Source organism: Bos indicus x Bos taurus, chromosome 7 (genome assembly GCF_003369695.1).
Source record: "Bos indicus x Bos taurus breed Angus x Brahman F1 hybrid chromosome 7, Bos_hybrid_MaternalHap_v2.0, whole genome shotgun sequence".
NCBI lineage: Eukaryota > Metazoa > Chordata > Mammalia > Artiodactyla > Bovidae > Bos > Bos indicus x Bos taurus.
This window is the reverse complement of record NC_040082.1, coordinates 64,570,536-64,594,745: the sequence shown is the minus strand read 5'-3', so window position 1 is coordinate 64,594,745 and position 24,210 is coordinate 64,570,536. Positions and strand designations below refer to the sequence as shown.

The 24,210-nt window shown below is 36.4% G+C and overlaps 1 protein-coding gene across 2 annotated transcripts in view; it reads left to right on the top strand.

The window, feature by feature from the left end:
- Nucleotides 1-24,210, top strand: part of SEC24A (SEC24 homolog A, COPII coat complex component) — a 74,946-nt gene that overhangs the window by 40,611 nt on the left and 10,125 nt on the right. Inside the window, exons 10-17 of one of the 2 annotated variants that reach the window (XM_027546473.1) lie at nt 2,568-2,680; nt 4,141-4,259; nt 8,399-8,454; nt 9,549-9,755; nt 11,007-11,127; nt 11,434-11,592; nt 17,396-17,569; nt 23,298-23,408. In XM_027546473.1, the coding sequence (XP_027402274.1) occupies nt 2,568-2,680; nt 4,141-4,259; nt 8,399-8,454; nt 9,549-9,755; nt 11,007-11,127; nt 11,434-11,592; nt 17,396-17,569; nt 23,298-23,408 (1,060 nt within the window). Of the gene's footprint in view, nt 1-2,567; nt 2,681-4,140; nt 4,260-8,398; nt 8,455-8,826; nt 9,516-9,548; nt 9,756-11,006; nt 11,128-11,433; nt 11,593-17,395; nt 17,570-23,297; nt 23,409-24,210 lie in introns of those variants that run through there. The other variant, XM_027546474.1, reaches the window with a different exon arrangement.

Here is a 24,210-nt window from a genome sequence, read left to right as displayed (position 1 = left end):
TCTCTATGCAATAATTGCCTCTAAGAAAAGGGAATATGAAGATAAGACTTAATACCAACTTTTAATATTTTATTTTAGTGTATTTTTATGGGATAGTCTCTATCTGGTCAATTGGGGCCATTTTAGTATAGAAATTAGGAGGACTCAGTCTGTTTTCACCACATGGGAATTTCAGTATAGAAAACGTTTTTGTGAAACTTAAATGGCTGTTAATAGCTTCCTTTATGTAGCTGTGCCTTTGTTGAATTAAAGCCAAAAAATCAGAAGCATTTATTTTTTTGAATTGGCTTTCTTCCATTTCTTTACCTCTTAGCTTTTGTAAAAATGGCTTCCTTTAAATTTGGAAACTTGCCTAGGTCTGGAAGAGATGTTGCTTCTTCCAGACTTACTTCTTGGACAGCAGATTCTATGAATTTGGCAAGTGATATGTGCAAAAAAATATAAAAGTGTACTAGACATCAAGTTCTGAGTGTGATTATTTGATGCTTTTTATTGAATTGAAGACAAATATTTGAGCTTGGAAGTTTAAAATATACTTGTACATTTTTCTGCAATTTTTAAAATATACTTGTACATTTTCTGCAAGTATATACAAAATATACTTGTACATTTTCCTGCAAGTTTAAAATATACTTGTACATTTTTCTGCAACTGGTTGAAATGTGTTGGTTAAATAACCAGCTCAAGTTGACTTGATTTGTCATTTTCAGAACTGTAATTTCTCTAAATTGTGAAATATGATGAAAGCCTATGAAACATGAATATATAGGTTACCAAGTAATCATAATACCACTGTTTCACCACCCAGGTCAAGAAATTGAACATTGCCAAAACTCTCAAAAGGTTTTCTTTTTTTAAAATATTTATTTATTAATTAGGTTGGTGAAAAAGTAATTATGGTTCCAGACCCTGAATTTTAAATCATTTTAACTAGTCTCAACCAGCTCTTTATTAATAAAAATAGGAACTGCTACCACACATTTTTTTCAACAAGAAATAGGTTTGTTTATTCCTGTAGCATAAAAATCCACGCTTCAGGATTCAGCGAACTCTTGGAAAGCATTTTCTGCCTCCTCCTGGTTGTGGAAGCGTTTCCCCTGCAAAAAGTTGTCAAGATACTTGAAGGAGTGGTAGTTGGTTGGCAAGAGGTTGGGTGAATATGGCAGATGAAGCAAAAACTTTGGCCTAATTTGTTCAACTTTTGAGATGTTGATTGTGTGACAGGTGGTTGGGCATTGTTGTGAAGAATTGGGTCCTTTCTTTTGACCAATGCTGGCTGCAGGTGTTGCAATTTTCATTGTATCTCATCGATTTGCTGAGCATACTTCTCAGATCTAATGGTTTTTCTGCAATTCAGAAAGCTGTAGTGGATCAGACTGGCAGCAGACCACCAAATAGTGACCAGGACCCTTTATTTTGTGCAAGTTTGGCTTTGGGAAGTGCTTTGGAGCTTCTTCTAGCTCCAACCATTGAACTGATAGTTGCTGGTTGTTGTATACAATCCACTTTTCTTCTCGTCACAATCCAATTGAGAAATGGTTTGTTTTTGTTGCATGGAATAAGAGAAGATGACACTTCAAAATAACAACCTCTTTGATTTGCGGTCAGCTCATGAGGGCACCCACTTACTGAGCTTCTTCACCTTTCCTGTTTGCTTCAAATGCCAAATGACCGTAGAATGGTCGACATTGAGCTCTTGGGCAATTTCTCATGTAGTTGTAAGAGGATCAGCTTTGATGATTGCTCTTAGTTGGTTGTGGTCAACTTTCAGTGGTTGGCCACTGTGCTGCTTATCTTCAAGGCTCTCATCTCTTTTGCAAAACTTCTTGAACCACTGCTGCACTGTTCGTTCATTAGCAGTTCCTTGGCCAAAGGCATTGTTGATGTTGTGAATTGTCTCTGCTGCTTTATGACCCATTTTGAACTCCAATAAGAAAATTGCATGAATTCACTTTTTTGTCTAGTAACAATTTTCATAGTCTAAAATACATACAAAATTGACAAGTAATAATTCATTAGCAAAAAATATAAAGCAAGAAATGTGCATTAAAATGATGTGTAACATAACCACATTTACTTAAAAATTTTTCCAATATCAAATGGCAAAGTTCAACAATGCAAAACTATAATTACTTTTGCACTAACCTAATATCTGGCTACACCAGCTCTTAGTTGCATCATGCAGGCTCTTTTAGTTCTGGCATGTGGGATCTAGTTCCCTGACTGTAAATTGAACCCTGGACCCCTGCATTGAGAGCACAGAGTCATAGCCACTGGACCACCAGGGAGGTCCCCTAAAAGCTTTCTGATTATATGTATTCCCCTTCCTGTCCTAGAAAAAACACTCTTCTAACAGATGACAATCATATTCTCATTTTCCTTTTTCTAAGTATGCATCTGAAAAAAACTTCTTTCTATATTATTTTCTTCATCTATTATTACTATAGTCTCCACTTGATCTGTAAATAAGGTTTATTTTATTGTTTTGCTATATGTAGACATGACAAATGGTAAGTTTAAATTAAATCCTGTTAACTGTATTTAATGAGATCCTTTTTCTCCCTCAGTTACGACCACCTCAACCTCCAGTGTACCTCTTTGTTTTTGATGTGTCTCACAATGCAATTGAAACTGGATACTTGAATTCAGTTTGCCAGAGTTTGTTAGACAATCTGGATTTGTAAGTATCTTAACTCAGGTTAATTTAGAAATAGTGTTTGTATTAATAAAATGAATAAGTAGTTCCAAAATATATTTTAAAAGCTATGTAATTATGTTCTAAAAGTCCACTTAAATCCATAGTTAACTTTAGGTCTCCCTTTCTCTGAGAAATACTAGTTTATTTTTAACCTTTTATTATGGAAAAATTTCAAGGATGTGGTAAATAGAAAGAATATAGTGAAGTTCCAGGCACTTAGCCTCAGGTTCAGTATTTTTAGCGTTCAGCTGTTCTTGCTTCATCTACCCCTGCCCTTCCTTTTTCCCCTAGAGTATTTTAATGCAAATCTCAGTCAGTATATCATTTTACCTAAAAATACGTGGAATTGTTTTTAAGCCTAACTAAAATATGAGAATCACATCCAACAAAATTAGCAGTAATTCCGTAATACGATCTTTTTACCTAAAAATACGTGGAATTATTTTTAACCGTAACTAAAATATGGGAATCACATCAAACAAAATTAGCAGTAATTCCATAATATGATATAATATCCAGTTCAATTTTTGTTCCTGGTTGTCTCTAGAATGTTTTTTTATTGTGGGTTTGTTGGAAAAAGGATGTAAACAGTGTCTACACATTGCATTTGCTGGTCCTCTCTCTTAAGCCTCTTAAAACAACTGTACATTAAATGGTTCTTACATGCTTAGTATAACCCATGAAAGCTAGCATGACCTTTCAGTGTAATGAAATACTCTTGTACTCTTGTATGGTAAGGAAGAATTTTCAGGAGCAAGTCTCATCAGAAATGGACTAACTCCCTCAGCTTGGTTGCAGGCATATTTGTCCTTACCGGCATTTGTGTTTTTAATATTGTAGGTTGTGTATAAGAATTGTTTGTTGATGAGAGGGTTCAATAACTTACCAAGAATGAAAACTAGTTTGTTTTTCCCCTTGTAAAACTAAGGTGTACATATTTAAGTTCTTTAAAATGTCTTTTTGCTGATCTTCTTAAGTGAATGTATTAAGCAGTATAAAAATAAATTTAAGCAATTTTTAAAAAAAGATACACTATGTAAAGCAGTATGTAGCTTTATGCAATATGTAAATTACACTTTAGAGTTGGTATGTGGCAGTTTTTTGAAGTCTTTTTTATAAGTTAAAATCATCTACAGACTTTTGTATATCCTTTCCGTTGTTTTTTATATGTCATTTCCTAAGTGATTGATATAGCTTTATATAGGTATAATGAGTTTTGGATTGTTGTATTATTGTTTGGTTTTGTTGATTATTTGGGTTATGTGTAGTGTTTTCTTTGGAGTAGTATATGTTTCCATGGTGATTAAACACTGCATGGATTAAAAACATTTTTGTTGGGACATTTTCCACAGGACAGAAGCAAATGTTTGTATGTAACTCTTTGCAGATATTTTAGGTATAATATAAAACTTTATAAAATATTCTTCTGAATTTGTTTTTAGGCTTCCTGGCAACACCAGGACAAAAATTGGCTTCATAACATTTGATAGTACAATCCACTTCTACAGTCTTCAAGAAGGTCTCTCTCAACCTCAGATGCTAATAGTTTCAGATATTGAAGGTATATATTATATACTTAAATTAATGAACTGAGGAAATTTTAGTTTTAGAAATATTTCATGATTGTTCAGCCAATTCAGATCACTTGGTATGATTCTACTATATTGAGAAAAACTTTGAGTATATAGTGACAAGATTTTTGGACTTGTGAGAGTTCTTCAGTCAAAGTTCTTATTTTATAGAAGAGGAAACAGAATTATGGCGGTAAAGTGAATTCTGAACAAGGCAACAAAAACAAGTTAATGGCAAATCTCATTCAGGAAGTATTTAAGGATAGACATAGGCCAATGGAACAGAATAGAAGCCCAGAAATAAGCCTTCACATATATGGTAACTTTATTTTTGATAAGGATACCAAGACCATTCAATGGGGAAAAGACAGTTTTTTTAACAAATGGTTCAGAGAAAACTGAGCATGCAAAAGAATGAAGTTAGACCCTTATCTTCAACCATATTAAAAAAAAATTAACTCAGTGGATCAAAGAACTAAACTTAAGAACTGAAACTCTAAGAAAACAGTGGAAAATCTTCATGACATTAGGTTTGGCAGTGATTTCCTGGATATGACACTAAAAGCAGAAGCAACAAAAGAAAAAAATAAATAAATTGGACTTGATCACTGTTAAAAACTTTTGTACATGAAAGAAAACTGTCAAGACAGTAAAAAGAAGTACAGAAGTATGGAGAAAACATATGTATATGCAAATTATACATATGATGAAGGATTAATAAAAGAGCTGCTAATGGCTCAGACGGTTAAGAATCTGCCTGCAATGCAGGAGACCCGGGTTCAGTCCCTTGGTTGGGAAGATCCCCAGAGAGGGGAATGACAACCCACTCCAGTATTCTTGCCTAGAGAATTCCATGGACAGAGGAGCCTGGTGGGCTACAATCCATGGGATCGCAAAGAGTTGGACATGACTGAGTGACTAACAAACATACATACAACTCAGCAATAAATAAACCACAACTCAAAAATGGACAAAGAGCTTGAATAGACAGTTCTCCAAAGAAGATGCACAAATGGTCAGTAAATATACGAAAAAATGCTCAACATCATTAGTCATTAGAGAAATGCAAATCAAAATCACAATGAGATACCACTTCACATCCATTGGAATGGTTATTATTTTTAAAAATGGAAAATAACAAGGGCTGGTAAGGATGTGGAAACTTTGGAGCTGTTGTATATTGCTGGTGGGAATGTAAAATGGTTCAGTGCTATGGAAAACAATTTGTACACTTAAAAATGGTTAAGGTGAGGATTTTCCTGGTTGTCCGGTTGTTAAGAATCCATCTGCTGATGCAGGGGACACTGGTCCAGGAAGTTAACACTTGCCGTGGGGCAGCTAAGCCCATGTGCCGCAACTACTGAGCCCACGCTCTGGAGCCCATGAGCCATTGCTACTGAAGCTCGAGTACCCTAGAGCTTGTGCTCTACAACAGGAAAAGCCTCTGCAATGAGAAGCCCGAGCACCACAACTAGAGACTAACCCTGACTCGCGGCAACCAGAGAAAGCCTGTGCAGCCAAAAATAAAGTTAAATAAATAAATGAAAATTTAAAAAAGAATGACAAAAATTTTTATATGGTTATGGTGATAAATTTTGCATATTATATGTATTTATCACAGTTTAAAAAATTAACTCCAAATGGATCATAAATCTGAATATGAGACTGAAACTCTAAAACTGTTAGAAAAAAACATAGAAGTGTTTTGTGACCTTGAATTAGGCAGTGATTTCTTAGATATAACACCAAAAGCACAAACAACAAAAGAGAAAATAGGTAAGTTGGGCTTCTTAAAAATTAAAACCTTGGGTAAACAATAAGGTCCTACTGTGTAGCACAAGGAACTGTATTTAATATTCTATGATAAACCATAATGGAAAAGAATATATATTTGTATAACTGAGTCACTTTGCTGTACAGCAGAAATTAGTACAACATTGGAAATCAACTGTACTTCAATAAAATAAAAAAATGAAAATGTTTTTAAAAACTAAAGCTTTTTGTGTTTCAAAAGGATACTATCATGAAAGTGAAGACACCTACAGAATGAGAAAAAATATTTGCAAGTCATATATCTGATCAAAATATATATCTAGATCATGCAAGGAACTTCTACAACTTAATAAAAAAGACAACCTAATTAATTAAAAAGTGGGCAAAGGATTTGAATAGCCTTGTCTCTATGGTACACCATATTGAACATTCTGTCTATGCAGTTGGCTGATAAGCCCTTGAAAAGATGCTCATATCATGAGTTACGAGGGAAATGCAAATGAAAACCACAAAGAAATGCCATATCACAGCAGTTAAAAAGAAATCTCAAAACCAGAATTTTCTGATACTCTGAGCATGTCTGAATAACTGGTTAGTTCCATGAGTATTGGTTTGGGGATTACAAATAATAAATATTAATAAATAGGTAAGTTCACAACTATAAAATCTATGAATTATGAGAATTGGCTGTACATCTTTAAAATGCAATAGATGAATAGAGCCCCTCTTCTGTCCTGGTTGTTCCAAATCTCATAACAGAGCAGCCAAGTCAGTCTTTCCCCTTTCCCTTATCTATTCCTATTTCTCCAAATACTTATTTGGCATAAAATAAAATTCACATAATAATTCTGATAATGGGCCAAGTTGTGAATTTACTGATATGGTTCAGCCTCTCAATTTTATTAAAGAGCTGATGAATATCCCTTGCTGGGTGTCATATAGCAAAAAATTTTTTAAAGGACAGTAGCAAGTTTTTGCAAGGATATGGAGAAATTGGAGCTCCCATTCACTAGTAGTAGGAATGGAAGATGGTGCTGCCATTAGGGAAAACATTTTGTCAGTTCCTCTAGAAGTTAAACATAGAGTTAACTATTATAACCCAGCAATTTTACTTAATAGGAAGGCAACTATACTTCAATTTTTTAAAATTGTTAATATGAATTATTTAAAATAGTACAGAACATGTCTACCCAAAAATGTGTACATGAATGTTTTTAACAACTCAGCCAAGAAGTGGAAACAACCCAAAATAAACAAAATGTAGGATATTCATATAATGAAATGTTGTTACTCAGCAGTAAAAAAACAACATGGGTGAACCTTGAAAATGTAAGGCTAAGAGGAAGAAGCCAGTCACAAAGGACCTCATAGTGTGACTCCAATATTATAAAATGTCCAGAATAGGCCTGTTCAGAGACCAGAAGACTACAGGCTGCCCAGACCTGTGGGAGTTGGTAGGGAAGTGAGGAGTGACTGCTAATCAGTGCGGGGTTCTCTTTTGCAGTGATGAAAAGGATCAAGAATTAGATAGTGGTGACAGTTGTACAACTCTGTGCATATAGTAAAAAGATCACTGAAGTGTATCTTCTGCATGAGTAAATTTCATGGTGTGTGAATTATATTTCAAAACTTTTATTAAAATCTTAATTTTAAAGAAAGAACAGTAGACAGTAGATTTTTTATATGATAGTTAAATATTTAATGTTTCAAATTATCTGTTGGTATTATTTTTATAAGAATTATGGTGAGCCTTATTTTTGTAATTTTGTAATGAAAAACAATACAAAATGTAAAAAGTGAGACCCCCTCAAAATACTCCACCACCACCCACATTTTCCTTCCAGTTTGCTTCCTTTCAAAAAAGCGTATTTAATACATAAGCAAGAATAAATTAGAATACTGGAAAACTCCTCTGATGTGGCCATTTAGCGTACCTTGCAATTTACTTGATTTTATAGCCCTGAGTAGGAGTAGCCTTCTTTGTGAGAACGTATCCACTTTATGAATGACAGAGTTGTTAGTGGGCTGTATTACTTCTATTTCAAGACAGAATTTTTGTGTGTCTTCTTAGTCAAGATTTTTTTTTTTTTAATGCCAAGAGTGTTTCTTTGACTGCTTTTGTGGCTAAGCAGGAATTCTAAGACAGGATTCTAAATTGTCTTTAATCTAAGAAGCAAAGTACTTGTACAAACCTTACAGAGTGCTTGGGGTAACTCTTTGAACATAGGTAGACATTGCTGTGAAAGTAGAGGATATGGCTTTTCTCTAAGTGTAGGGCTGGTTATATCAGTGTTATATATTTAGAACATTTGTGACAGTTGTTTTGTTTAAAAGAAATATTTATTTATTTTTTCAGATGTTTTTATACCTATGCCGGAGAACTTATTAGTAAATTTAAATGAAAGTAAAGAGGTAAGGGACACTTTCCTATCTGACATGTTTAATTGAAATGTTGAAGGAATGTATTTTTTAAATGAACTTTATGTAGAATTTTGCTTCTTTCTGTGACATTTCTAGGATGTGTAGCGTTTTATATTTGCAATTAGTTAAAATTCATCAGATGAACAGCTTTTGAGTTTGCCCTTAAACTGATTGCTTTTAAGTTTAATATATCAGTTTGTGATAGGGTGGAAGATAAGTCTGTTCCATAAAGGAGGATAAGATGCAGGAAGCCTGCCTTGCCAGCCATTTGGGAAATTGGGAGGGTTGCTGAGATAAGCTTCTGGTCACTACGTAGAAGCACTTTAGGCTGCTTTCAGTGCCCTTTGCTTTTCTGATTCACAGAGTGTCATTGAGGTCAGTTCAGAAGAAACTCTTATTACCTGCCTGGAAATTGCCATGACATAATACAGTGAGAGGTGAACAGAATGTGTCTGAAGGGGGGATGTTGTCTACCCTGTACATGCATATATGCCATAGGGGTAACATTTTAACTAGCAAGTCTATGGTCTCAGCTGTTGGCAATGGTGACTTTGCCATAGTGCAAAGTATTTTTTTCCCATTAACTCTCTTTATTTGTACAACCTAACCTGAAGAGGTAGTTGTTTTTTGTTTTGTTTTTCTTTTGTAGTAATATCATTAGTTGGCAAATTTACTGGCTATCTTAGATTTTGCAATAGGGAAGAGTTAAATACACTTTGGAACCGAAAAGAATAAAGTGTATAGAGGTGATTGAGAAGGCCATATTCCATGGCATTTAAATATGTCACATCTCTAAACTGTGATGGTTCTTTTGGATATATTTTGGACTTATAGTCTTGCTGGACTACTGCATGTGCAAGAACTGTAAGGCCCCAATTTTGATTTGTCTTGCTTGCCAATTTATAATGTTGACTTAAAATGGCTTTCTTGTCATTTGACCAACTTCATTGTTTACTGTACTGTCTGTAGATTCTCTGACCATCATCATGACTCAATGTCCTGTCTATTGTATCACTTACTGGCTTATTGTGGAAAAAAATTTTTTTATTGTAACACTCTTGAGTTTTCTTGCTTTATTTCACAAGCTCGTCCAAGATTTACTGAAAACTTTGCCGCAAATGTTCACCAAGACCTTGGAGACTCAGAGTGCCTTGGGTCCAGCTCTTCAGGCTGCCTTTAAGTTGATGTCCCCAACTGGTGGTCGAATGTCTGTTTTTCAAACACAACTCCCAACTCTTGGAGTGGGAGCCCTGAAACCTCGAGAGGAACCCAACCAAAGGTCATCTGCTAAGGTTAGAAAGTCATTAAGTGTATAATAAGATTTATGCTGGTGTTTTGTCCCTTTGACTGTAGAGATTATTTTATTTTTCAGTTATGAAAAACAGGGAATATAAGGAAATGAATAATCATTTCTCTTTTATGTAGTCATTTCTATTTCAGTATTTTCTATCTGATTCACTCTTACCTTATGTTAGATCTTTAGCAGACCACTAGCAAATTTGCGTGTGGCTTCCCAGGTGGCTCAGTGGTAAAAGAATCCGCCTGCCAGTGCAGGAGATGTGGATTCAGTGTGGGTCAGGGAGATCCCCTAGAGAAGGAATGGCAGCCCACTACAGTATTCTTGTCTGGGAAATCCTATGGATAGAGGAGCCTATGGTCCATGGGGTCACAAAGAGTTGGACATGATTTAGCAACTAATTAGCAGCAGCAGTGCCACCTGCCTTTGATGAGAAAGTCAGGGAAACTAAGAGAATATGCTTGCTAGGGACAAGGTAGAACCTGTATGATGAGTAAAATTAGTCATCGTTTGTTATATTGACTATCCTGAATTGTTTTTGAGCACCTTGTGTGTATAAACTTATTTTAAGATACATATTTCTCAAAAGATGAGAATGTGGCCATTTATTGTAATGATTAAAGGTGTCAGCTTTGGAATAAGTCTGCCTAAGTTTCATTGCTTTTTAAATGTGTGAGCTTGAATAGTTACTTAATTACTTTGCCCCTCTGTTTCCTTATATTTATAAAGTGAAAATATCAATCGTACTTATCTCTTATGATAAATGAAAAGTATTACATATGAATTGTTTAGAAGTTCCAGCATTAAGCATTTAAAAGAGTATCAAAATAAGTATAATAGGTATATTCCTTTTTAAAAGTAAAGCAAAATAGAAAATTCTTAAGCAGGACATGTTTCTTACTGAAAAAAAGAGAAAATATTACAAAACATAAAGGATTTTATAGAATGTTCAAAGATAATTGTTAACCCTCAGTATATATGGGGGGTGTGTGTGTGCGCTCAGTCACTCAATCGTGTCCAACTCTTTGCAACTCCATGGACAGTAGCCCGCCAGGCTCTTTTGTCCATGGAATTTTCCCAGCAAGAGTACTGGAGTGGGTTACCATTTCCTCCTCCAGGGGCTCTTCCTGATGCAGGGGTCGAACCTCCATCTCTGGTGTCACCTCAGTGGTATGTATGAAACGATATATAAATTTTATGACAATTTAATGATTTAAAATTTTTTCTCTTTGTAATTTATTAATAGGAAATTCACTTGACGCCATCAACTGACTTCTATAAGAAATTAGCCTTGGACTGTTCTGGTCAGCAGGTAGCTGTTGACTTATTCCTTCTCAGTGGACAGTATTCTGATTTGGCTTCTCTGGGTAAGTTCTTCCTAGTGATTATTTTTCCAGGTGAAAGTCAAAACGGTATTTTTATGATGATATAGATGACAAAGTGAAGGAATTCTTATTCCCTTGGGAAGGCAGTTTAGTTTATAATTAACCTTGTAGTCTTCTTCTCTGAACATTTATAATAGAGAAATGTCTTTATTACTGTTTAAAGGAATGAATTCTTTTTTGACAATGTCTTGGAAGGTAAAGAAAGGTCAGTTCAAATGCTTGTAGTTACTTTGTGTTAGTAATAGTAGGTAACGGTAGAATTTAAAAGGATTTTGTGTTTTCTTTCAGGTTGTATTTCTCGGTATTCAGCAGGTAGTGTCTATTATTATCCCTCTTACCACCATCAACACAACCCAGTCCAAGTACAGAAATTGGAGAAGGAACTACAGAGATACCTCACTCGGAAGATTGGTTTTGAGGCAGTCATGAGAATTCGGTGTACCAAAGGTGGGGCACTTTTTCTTTTTAACATTTATGAAGGCATAAATGGAGTTTTGTTTTAAATTATCTTTATTTATTTTTGGCTGTTCTGGGTCTTTATTGCTGCACTTGGGCTTTCTTTGATGTGGCAAGCAGGGGTTACTCCTTGTTGCAGTGCATGCGCTTCTCATTGCAGTGGCTTCTCTTGTTGCAGAGCACAGGCTCTAGGTGCTGAGGGCTTCAGTAGTTGTAGCTTGCATGTTCTGAGTGCTGGCTCAGTAGTTATGGCTCATGGGCTTAGCTGCTCCATGCCATGTAGGGTCTTCCCAGCCCAGGAGTTGAACTGGTATCCCCTGCATTTGCACGCGGATTGTTAATCACGGGACTACCAGGGAAGTCCATCCTTTTTCATTTTCTTAATGGTACCCTTTGAGGCACAATTATTTTCAATTTTGGTGATGTCCCATTAATCATCTTTTTTCATTTTTCATTTGTACTTTTGGTATCATAGATAGCTCAGTTGGTAAAGAATCCACTTGCCATGCAGGAGACCCTGGTTCGATTCCTAGCCTGGGAAGATCTGCCGGAGAAGGGATAGACTACCTTTACTCCAATATTCTTGGCCTTCCCTGGTGGCTCAGCTGATAAAGAATCCATCTGCAATCGGGAGATTGGGTTCGATCCCTGGGTTGGGAAGATCCTCTGGAGAAGGGAATGGCTACCCACTCCAGTATTCTGGCCTGGAGAATTCCATGGACTATAGTCAATGGGGTCACAAAGAGTCAGTCATGACTGAGCGGCTTTCACTTTCACATCGTAGCAGTAAACCACTGACTGCTTAATCCAGAGTCATGAACATTTTATACATATGTTGTCTTCTAAGATTTTTATAGTTATAATTCTTACGTTTAAGTCCTTGATTTATTTTTAATTAATTTTTGTTTCTGATGAGGTAGGTTTTTGACTTCATACTCTTGCATGTGGATATAGTTCTCCCAGCACTATTTATTAAAAAATACTGTTCTCTCCCTATTGAATTGTCTTGTCGTCATGTCCCTTTGTTGAAAATTAGTTGATCATAAATGTGAGGGTTTATTTCTGGATTCTGAATTTTATTCTTTTAATCTATATGTCTGTCTTATGCCAGTACCAAACTTTCTTGACTATTGTGACTTTGTAGTAAGTTTGAAATTAGGAAGTATGAGTCCTCTCACATTCATCTTGTCAGTTTCTGCAAAGAAGCCAGCTGGTATTTGATAGAGCTTTCATTTAATAGGTAGATAAATTGGAGGGAAGAAGAACTAAAGAGCCTCTTGATGAAAGTGAAAGAGGAGAGGGAAAAAGTTGGCTTAAAGCTCAACATTCAGAAAACTAAGATCATGGTATCCAGTCCCATCACTTCATGGCAAATAGATGGGGAAACAGTGGAAACAGTGGCTGACTTTATTTTTCTGGGCTCCAAAATCACTGGAAATGGTGATTGCAGCCATGAACTTTAAAGATGCTTACTCCTTGGAAGGAAAGTTATGACCAACCTAGACAGCATATAAAAAAGCAGAGACATTACTTTGTCAACAAAGGTCCATCTAGTCAGGGCTAGGATTTTTCCAGTAGTCATGTATGGATGTGAGAATTGGACTATAAAGAAAGCTGAGCACCAAAGAATTGATGCTTTTGAATTGTGGTGTTGGAGAAGACTCTTGCAAGTCCCTTGGACTGCAAGGAGATCCAACCAGTCCATCGTAAAGGAAATCAGTCCTGGGTGTTCATTGGAAGGACTGATGTTGAAGCTGAAACTCCAATACTTTGGCCACCTGTTGCAAAGAGCTGACTCACTGGAAAAGACCCTGATGCTGGGAAAGATTGAGGGCAGGAGGAGAAGGAGACGACAGAGGATGGGATGGTTGGATGGCATCACCGACTCAATGGGCTTGGGTTTGGGTGGACTCTGGGAGCTGGTGATGGACAGGGAGGCCTGACGTGCTGCTGTTCGTGGAGTCGCAAAGAGTCGGACACAACTGAACAACTGAACTGAACTGAAATTGGAGGGAATATTGACATCTTAACAATAAGTCTTCCCATCCAAAAACATGATATATCTGTTCTTTAATTTTTTCAACAATATGTTGTAGTTTTTAGAATGTAGGTTTTGTTTCTTTTGTTAAATTTATTCCTAAATATTTTTTCTGTCATATTTCAAATCGAATTATTTAAAATTTTTTTCTACTGTAAGGATAATTAATCCTTTGCATATTGATCTTATGTCCCGCACCCTTGTTGAACTTGCTTCTTAATTCTAACTGTTTAGCATTTATGTTTTAAAGGGCCTACTTGTATCCTATCCAAGATTGAAGGACCTCTGATATTATTTCGGCAGATACTGGCTCTAAATTAAGGGAAATGTACATCCCAGAAGTGCTTTTATGACTTTTTCTGCTTGGCAGGACAGAAGCTGTTGTATATGTACCTAACCTTGCACAAAAAGCTTGGGCATACAAACCAACCTATGCTTTCTTTTTACAATGCTTAATTTACTGTATCTTTGTGGTTAATTTGCTTAGATTTCTCTTTTTTAATGATAAATTTTGTTTCACATGAAATAAAATGCTTTTGGTAAAGCTACCAAAAAAAGGTACAGTACAAAAAGATATAAAATGAGAAATTAAGCCAGTATAGTCTGCCTTAGAATTTCTCATATGCTCTTGAAAAGTTCTCCCATGCATATATAAACCTGGGTATAAATTTTCACCTTCAAGTAAAAGCAGTGAGGTTCACATCTGGCTTCTTTTTTTGTACGTGCTTTCTGTTTTTATATATACAGATCTACATGCTTCCTTTTTTTCTAATTACTGTTGCAAAGTTGGTTTTTACTTCGTAAGCAAAATATATACCTGTTATTATAAAAAATGAAAACATTATTGATGAAGCTAGTCCTTTTGTATCAACTGTGTGTGTTGATACTGTGTGTCATTTCACTTTCTCTCCAGCTTTATGTTATTATAACCACATTGCTGTGTTACTTTTTCTATACACTTACATACATATATACTGCTTCATGGAAAATAGTATAATGCAGTAGCATAAATAAGATTGTACATGTTTTCAGCAAGTCTTGAAGATCTGTTAATATTAATTATGTAGATCTATCTCATGCTCTTTTAAAAATCTCATGTATTTTAACTTCTAACTAGTATTTCAGTTCAGTTCAGTCGCTCAGTCGTGTCCGACTCTTTGCGACCCCATGAATCGCAGTACACCAGGCCTCCCTGTCCATCACCAACTCCTGGAGTTCACCCAACTCATGTGCATCTAGTCAATGATGCCATCCAGCCATCTCATCCTCTGTCGTCCCCTTCTCCTCCTGCCCCAAATCCCTCCCAGCATCAGGGTCTTTTCCAATGAGTCAACTCTTTGCATCAGGTGGCCAAAGTATTGGAGTTTCAACCTCAGCATCAGCCCTTCCAATGAACACTCAGGACTGGTCTCCTTTAGGATGGACTGGTTGGATCTCCTTGGAGTCCAAGGGACTCTCAAGAGTCTTCTCCAGCACCACAGTTCAAAAGCATCCATTCTTCGGCGTTCAGCTTTCTTCATAGTCCAGCTCTCACATCCGTACATGACCACTGGAAAAATCATAGCTTCGAGTAGGCGGACCTTTGTTGACAAAGTAATATCTCTGCTTTTTAATATGCTATCTTAGTTGGTCATAACTTTCCTTCCAAGAAGTAAGCATCTTTTAATTTCATGGCTGCAATCACCATCTGCAGTGACTTTGGAGCCCCAAAAAATGAAGTCTGGCACTGTTTCCACTGTTTCCCCATCTATTTCCCATGAAGTGATGGGACCAGATGCCATGATCTTCATTTCCTGAATGTTGAGCTTTAAGCCAACTTTTTCACTCTCCTCTTTCACTTTCATCAAGAGGCTTTTTAGTTCCTCTTCACTTTCTGCCATAAGGGTGGTGTCATCTGCATATCGGAGATTATTGATATTTCTCCCGACAATCTTGATTCCAGCTTGTACTTCTTGCAGCCCAGTGTTTCTCATGATGTACTCTGCCTATTAAAGAAGCAGGGTGACAATATACAGCCTTGACGTACTCCTTTTCCTATTTGGAACCAGTCTGTTGTTCTATGTTCAGTTCTAACTGTTGTAAATATCACTGTTTTCCTACTGATTGGCATTAAAGATTATTGTGATTTTTCTTTTTGTTATGACACAAACAGTAATGCTTAATTTTTTGCACATATAAATTTGGAACTTGAATGATTGTATCTGTAGAATAAATTCTTTGTAATGGAATTACTGTGGTTAAAGTAAATACCCATTTAGCATTTTGGAAGATATTGTCAACTCATTATTGAAAAAAGTTTTTTTGAAAATTTGAATTCATTTAAGAAGTTATCTTTTATCCCATCCTCATTCTTACTAACTACTGTGTATTATTTAATATGATTGTTTCCAGTGTCAGTGTGTGGGTTTTCCCCATACCACCAAGCAATTAACTCAGTTCTGGCATTGCTTACCTAGAGATATCATCAGATCCCACAGATTAAGGGTTCAGTCTCACAAGACTGCCTCCCCACACACCATACCACCACATTTCAGAAGCCAGTTGTGAGTCCAATTTGTTACCTATGCTTCTGGCTATAGACTGGAAATTCCAGCAGTCCCTCCTTTGGTTGAAATTATTGGCTAGAGTGACTTATAGAACTCAGAAGAAACATTGTACTTCCTAGATTACCAGTTTATTTTATTTAATTTTTAAAAATTCATTTATTTAATTGGAGGCCAATTATTGTATAATATTGTAGTGGTTTTTGCCATACATTGACATGAATCAGCCATGGGTGTACATGTGTTCCCCATCCTGAAGCCCTCTTCCACCTCCCTCCCTTCAGAGTCATCCCAGGGCACCAGCCCTGAGCACCCTGTCTCATGCATTGAACCTGGACTGGCAATCTATTTCACATATGAAAATATACATGTTTCAATGCTATTCTCTCAAATCATCCCACCCTTGCCTTCTCCCACAGAGTCCAAAAGACTGTTCTTTATATCTGTGTCTCTTTTGCTGTCTTGCATATAGGGTCATCGTTACCATCTTTCTAAATTCCATATATATGCATTAATATGCTGTATTGGCGTTTTTCTTTCTGACTTACTTCACTTTGTATAATAGGCTCTAGATTCATCCACCGCATTAGAACTGATTCAAATGCATTCTTTTTAATAGCTGAGTAAAGATTACCAGTTTATTTTAAAAGGATATAACTCAACAACAAAAAAAGAGACAGGATGCATAGAGCAAGATATGAGGAAAGGAAAAGGGTGTGGCGGCCTGGAGTTTCTGGAGCTTGCTTCCTCTCTCTTAAGAGTTTCATTCTTCCCAAATTTCCATGTATTCACAATCCCAAAGCTTTCTTAAGGACCCTGTCCTTTTGGGTTTTATGGGGCTTCATTACATAGTCAGGACTGATTAATTCACTCTCAAGCACCTCTCTCCTCCCTGGAGGTACTGAGTGGGGTGGGGGTGGGGAGAATGTCAAACTGAAAGTTCTATTCCTCTATAATCAAATGGTTGAATCTGGTAGCCAGACCCCATCACTAGGTTACCTAGTTCCCTTCCAGAAGTCACCTAGTTACCATAGTAAAAGACAAAAGTAAAGTATAATCTTTAACACTTAGGGAATTCTAAAGGTTTTAGGAGCTGTGTGCCTGGAATGGGTGAAGACTGAGTATTTATTTTTTTATAAACCACAATATCACATCTAAACTGTATCTATATGTAGGTGTATGTAAATTGTTTTGACACCTTTTTCTTTTCTAGGTCTTTCCATTCATACTTTCCATGGGAACTTCTTTGTTCGGTCAACAGACTTGCTGTCTTTGCCCAATGTAAACCCAGATGCTGGCTATGCAGTACAGATGTCAGTGGAAGAAAGTCTTACTGACACTCAATTGGTTTCCTTTCAGTCAGCACTCTTGTATACATCCAGCAAAGGTAATCTTTTCTGTTTGTTTTATTGTGGCAAAAACACATAACATGAGATCTATCCTCTTAACAAAATTATGTCTAAAATACAGTATTGTTAACTCTAAGCACAATGATGGAGCAAAGGTAAGATTTTTGAATTGGCCACTGTAGTCTATGGCTTGTGATAAAATCTGTTTTCTTTGGAAGAAATTACCATTTCTGTTAAGCCAAAAAAGTGTTCTTAATCTTAAGAGGCTTTTTGTTATTCTTGATAAAGCTAAGATATTTGGTGTTTAATTTTTCAAGCATTGCATTTAACAGATATTTATTAAGAGTCTACTTAGTGTCTGAAATATGTTATGATAACACAACAGTCAAACTGATTTAAAACGCTTTTTCTCATAGTCCTTATTCTAGTATGGGAGACAAACAATAAAAAGGATACATCAGTAAAATAATAATTTGTTATACAATGACATTAGTTAATGAGAAACAAAGCTGGTAAAGTGTTTAAAAGGTGCTGAGAGGTGATGGTCTCTTAAGATAGGGTTTCCAGGAAAGTTCTCACAGAGGGTAACATTTGAGTTAAGTCTTGAAGGAATTCAAATGCAAGATAAACAGTTTTTAAGGGTATAATTTGTCTAGTACTAATTAATTTATATGTATTTTGTCCAAAAGATGATGTGAAGGCTGGTTAAATTTATTTTATTATTTTAAAGATTCACAACTCTCACCTTAATTCTGTTTTGTCTCCTTAAAAAAGTTTTGAAAAGTGTTACTGTGTTGTGTCTACTGATATTTACAGCTCTGCCAAAATCTATAAGAAGTGTATAATAGATATTTTAATAAAAACTATTAGTATTAGAGAAGTCCACTTTTTGTACTATGATTATAATAATATTGCATACCATAAAACTAAGATTTCTGAATGTAGATATTATTTTTTATTTGACAAAAAAATTCCCAGTCCTTTTTCTCATTGATTTTTCTTAACATATTAAAAAAAAAACCCTAATATATAATGGAACTAGGTAAAATCTACTGTTTTAATGTATAGTTCCACAAATTACTTTTAAAGAGAAGTAATACCTGACTATGACCAGTGTATTCTCTTGGCAAAACTCTATTAGCCTTTGCCCTGCTTCATTATGTACTCCAAGGCCAAATTTGCCTGTTACTCCAGGTGTTTCTTGACTTCCTACTTTTGCATTCCAGTCCCCTGTAATGAAAAGGACATCTTTTTTGGGTGTTAGTTCTGAAAGGTCTTGTAGGTCTTCATAGAACCATTCAGCTTCAGCTTCTTCAGCGTTACTGGTTGGGGCATAGTCTTGGATTACCGTGATATTGAATGGTTTGCCTTGGAAACGAACAGAGATCGTTCTGTCGTTTTTGAGATTGCATCCAAGTACTGCATTTCCGACTCTTTTTTTGACTATGATGGCTACTCCATTTCTTCTGAGGGATTCCTGCCCACAGTAGTAGATATAATGGTCATTGGAGTTAAATTCACGCAACTAGTCCGTTTTAGTTTGCTGATTCCTAGAATGTCAACGTTCACTCTTGCCATCTCCTGTTTGACCACTTCCAATTTGCCTTGATTCATGGACCTAACATTCCAGGTTCCTATGAAGTATTGCTCTTTACAGCATCGCACCTTGCTTCTATCACCAGTCCCATTGACACCTAGGTGTTGTTTTTGCTTTGGCTCCATCCCTTCATTCTTTCTGGAGTTACTTCTCCACTGATCTCCAGTAGCATATTGGGCACCTACTGACCTGGGGAGTTCATCTTTCAGTGTCCTATCTTTTTGATATACATTCAGCAAAAACAAGACCGAGAGCTGACTGTGACTCAGATCATGAATTGCTTATTGCCAAATTCAGACTTAAATTGAAGAAAGTGGGGATAACCACTAGACCATTCAGGTATGACCTTAATCAAATCCCTTATGATTATACAATGGAAGTGAGAAATAGATTTCAGGGACTAGATCTGATAGACAGAGTGCCTGATGAACTATAGACAGAAGTTCGTGACACTATACAGGAGACAGGGATCAAGACCATCCCCAAGAAAAAGAAATGCACAAAAGTAAAATGGCTGTCTGGGGAGGCCTTACAAATAGCTGTGAAAAGAAGAGAAGCAAAAAGCAAAGGAGAAAAGGAAAGATATAAACATCTGAATGCAGAGTTCCAAAGAACAGCAAGGAGAGATAAGAAAGCCTTCCTCAGCAATCAATGCAAAGAAATAGAGGAAAACAGTAGAATGGGAAAGACTAGAGATCTCTTCAAGAAAATTAGAGATACCAAGGGAACATTTCATGAAAAGATGGGCTCGATAAAGGACAGAAATGATATGGACCTAACAGAAGCAGAAGATATTAACAAGAGGTGGCAAGAATACACAGAAGACCTGTACAAAAAAGATCTTCACGACCCAGATACTCACGATGGTGTGATCACTGACCTAGAGCCAGACACCCTGGAATGTGAAGTCAAGTGGGCCTTAGGAAGCATCACTATGAACGAAGTTAGTGGAGGTGATGGGATTCCAGTTGACCAATTTCAAATCCTAAAAGATGATGCTGTGAAAATGCTGCACTCAATATGTCAGCAAATTTGGAAAACTCAGCAGTGGCCACAGGACTGGAAAAGGTCAGTTTTCATTCCAATCCCAAAGAAAGGCAATGTCAAAGAATGCTCAAACTACCGCACAATTGCACTCATCTCACACACTAGTAAAGTAATGCTCAAAATTCTCCAAGCCAGACTTCAGCAATACGTGAACCGTAAACTTCCAGATGTTCAAGCTGGTTTTAGAAAAGGCAGAGGAACCAGAGATCAAATTGCCAACATCCACTGGATCATGGAAAAAGGAAGAGATTTCCAGAAAAACATCTATTTCTGCTTTATTGACTATGCCAAAGCCTTTGACTGTGGATCACAGTAAACTGGAAAATTCTGAAGGAGATGGGAATACCAGACCACCTGACCTGCCTCTTGAGAAACGTATATGCAGGTCAGGAAGCAACAGTTAGAACCGGGCATGGAACAACAGACTGGTTCCAAATAGGAAAAAAGAGTACGTCAAAGCTGTATGTTGTCACCCTGCTTATTTAACTTATATGCAGAGTATGTCGTGAGAAACGCTGGGCTGGATGAAGCACAAGCTGGAATCAGGATTTCCAGGAGAAATATCAGTAACCTGAGATATGCAGATGATACCACCCTTATGACAGAAAGCAAAGAAGAACTAAAGAGCCTCTTGATGAAAGTGAAAGAGGAGAGGGAAAAAGTTGGCTTAAAGCTCAACATTCAGAAAACTAAGATCATGGCATCTGGTCTCATCACTTCATGGCAAATAGACGGGGAAACAGTGGAAACAGTGCCAGACTTTATTTTTCTGGGCTCCAAAATCACTGTAGATGGTGATTGCAGCCATGAAATTAAAAAACGCTTGCTGCTTGGAAGGAAAGTTATGGCCAACCTAGACAGCATATTAAAAAGCAGAGACATTACTTTGTCAACAAAGGTCCGTCTAGTCAGGGCTATGGTTTTTCCAGTAGCCATATATGAATGTGAGAATTGGACTATAAAGAAAGCTGAGTGCTGAAGAGTTGATGCTTTTGAACTATGGTGTTGGAGAAGACTCTTGCGAGTCCCTTGGACTGCAAGGAGATCCAACCAGTCCATCGTAAAGGAAATCAGTCCTGGGTGTTCATTGGAAGGACTGATGTTGAAGCTGAAACTCCAGTACTTTGGCCACCTGATGCAAAGAGCTGACTCATTGGAAAAGACCCTGATGCTGGGAAGGATTCGGGGCAGAAGGAGAAGGGGACACCCAAAGATGAGATGATTGGATGGCATCACCAGCTCAATGGACATGAGTTTGGGTAGACTCCAGGAGTTGGTGATGGACAGGGAGGCCTGGCGTGCTGCGGTTCATGGGGTCGCAAAGAGTTGGAAATGACCGAGCGACTGAACTGAACTGAATACCTGTCTAAAAGGGTAACGTTATTTAGTGCTTCTATTCTAGATAAAAACATTGATAACTAACATGTTTAAGCCTATCATATTGGCAATGACAGCTATTACACACATAGAGATATACTTACTTTGTGACCCATTAGACTATAGCCTGTCAGACTCCTCTGTCCATGGGATTCTCCAGGCAAGAATACTGGAGTGGGTTACCATTCCCTTCTCCAGGGGATCTTGCCCACCCAGGGGTTGAACCCGGCTTACTCGGTAATTCAAACAGTAAAGAATCTGCCCACAACACGAGAGACCTGGGTTCGATCCCTAGCTCCAGAGGATCCCCTTGAGAAGGGCCTGGCAACCCACTCCAGTATTCTTGCCTGGTGAATTCCATGGACAGAGGAGCCTGGTGGGCTACAGTCTATGGGTTTGCAAAGAGTCGGACACAACTGAGCAACGTTTACACTTTCTCCTACATTGCAGGCATATTCTTTACCATCTGAGCCACCAGGGAAGTTACAGTTCCACAAGTTTTGACTATTTAAGTATCAGAATCTGTTCCATTTCCCCCAACATGCCCCTGTGTTTTTATAGTCAGCTCTCTCCCATCCCCAGATCCTAGCAACTATTGATCTGTTTTCTGACCCTATACTTTTGCCTTTGCAAAAATGTTTTACGAATAGAATCATACAGTAGGTAAACCTTTTATATCTGGCTCTTTCACTTAGCACAGTGGATTTAAAATCCATCCAAGTTGTTTCATTTACCAGTAGTTTGTTTCTTTTTATTCCTAAATAATATTCCATTGTACCCAGGTCATTTATTTATCTCCTAGTTTAGGTACATTTGAGTTGTTCCAGTTTTTGGTAATTTCAAATATAGCCCTTATAAACATTTGCATACAGATTTTTGTGTGAGCATAAATTATAATTTCACTTGGGTGAATACTTTTCAGTGTTTTTGATGGGAGTCTGGGTTGTATGGTGAGCTTATGTCTGACTTTTTAAGAACTTGCCAAACTGTTTCCTAAGCAGCTGTACCATTTTGTGCTCAGAGTGTATGAGAGTTCCAGCTGCTGTGCATTCTCACCAGCATTTACTATTATCTGTTTAGTTTTTGCTTATTATTTTTGGTTTGAGGTTTTTTTGTTTGTTATGCTCTTCTAATAAAGTATAATGTATCACTTTTAGTTTTATTTCATGTTTCTGTAATAAATAATGTTGGATATCTTTTTAATATACTTACTGTATTAGTTATTAGTTTAGGTTATTCCTAATGTTTTCTAGGAAGTATTGTGACTGTTGATTTTTTTTTTTTAATGAAAACTTTATTTTTAATTTGACAAACTGAGTATCTTTAGCGGATTTGATTTTTTTTCCTGTGATTAAAAGAACAGTATAAAATTTCTCTGGAGTTTGAATATCAAAACAGACCGTAGAACATATCCTGCAGTAGTGGTTTCTTACATGATATATATTTTACCAAAATCGCTTTTACAAAAAAGGATAAAGTAATCAAAAAATTCAGAAAAGAAATCCTTAAGAAGCTAGCATGTTACCATCATTTGGATATGATTTCTATTGTCTTTTCAGTGGTACTTTGAAAAAAAATTTGTAGTAAAAAAAAGTAATGCTTTAGAGTTTGCTTTGATACTTTTCCTAATTACTACACATAATCCTGTTTGGTTCCAGATTGAAGTGATTTTTCTGAGTAACTTTAATACAAACTTTTTTTTAATATTGTTGTCCTTCACTATTATTTGTATGTTTTCTCCAAAGGCGAAAGAAGAATTCGTGTTCATACTTTGTGTTTGCCGGTAGTTTCAACTTTAAATGAAGTCTTTCTTGGAGCTGATGTTCAAGCAATTTCAGGGTTATTGGCCAATATGGGTAAGAATTATTACCTATTGTAAACATATTACAAGTAGTAACATTTGAAAAATCTATATACTTGTATTTTCCTTTAATTAGCTTTATAATTTCAGTATTTTAGATTCAGTGTATGCCTGCCAAGTAACTATTTGAATAAATGGGTCTGCTGCAGATAACCTGATCTTTTTTTCTTTTTAAAATTTTACAGCTTTATTGAAATTAGTTTCAGTTTGTTGAGATATAAGTGATATAATTATCACTTAACCCATGTGAGTATATAACTCCATATATACATCCACGAGTATGTATACAGATTCGTACGGCCATCACCTGAGTCTAGTTTTAGAACATTTCAATCACCCCTGAATGAACCTCATGCCCATTAATTAAGTTACTGCTTACTCTCTTCTTCCCTCAATGGCCTTAGGCTACCACAAAACTGTTTTTTGAGCAACTGAGCGCGCACACACACACATACAGACATGTACATACAAACTATATTCTGCCTCACAATCTACCTGCTAGGGACTTAAATACCATGTTTTACTTAATGTTTTCCATCTCAGAGTTGCCTTCTTGAATTTTTGTTTTGTTTTGTTTTCTTTTTGGATCCCTTTTGCAAAACCATAGAGCTTAATGTCATCTTGGTTCTTGCTCCCTTTCTCCTTCAGGGATGACTGCCAGTGAGTCCATTTGCTTCAAATTCAGTCATCAATTTGCTTCAAACTCAAATGCCTGTAATAGGAATAATTACCTATTTTCTTGAATTTCCTATTGGGAAAAAAATGTTCTTTAATGTAACATGGTAAATAATTAACTT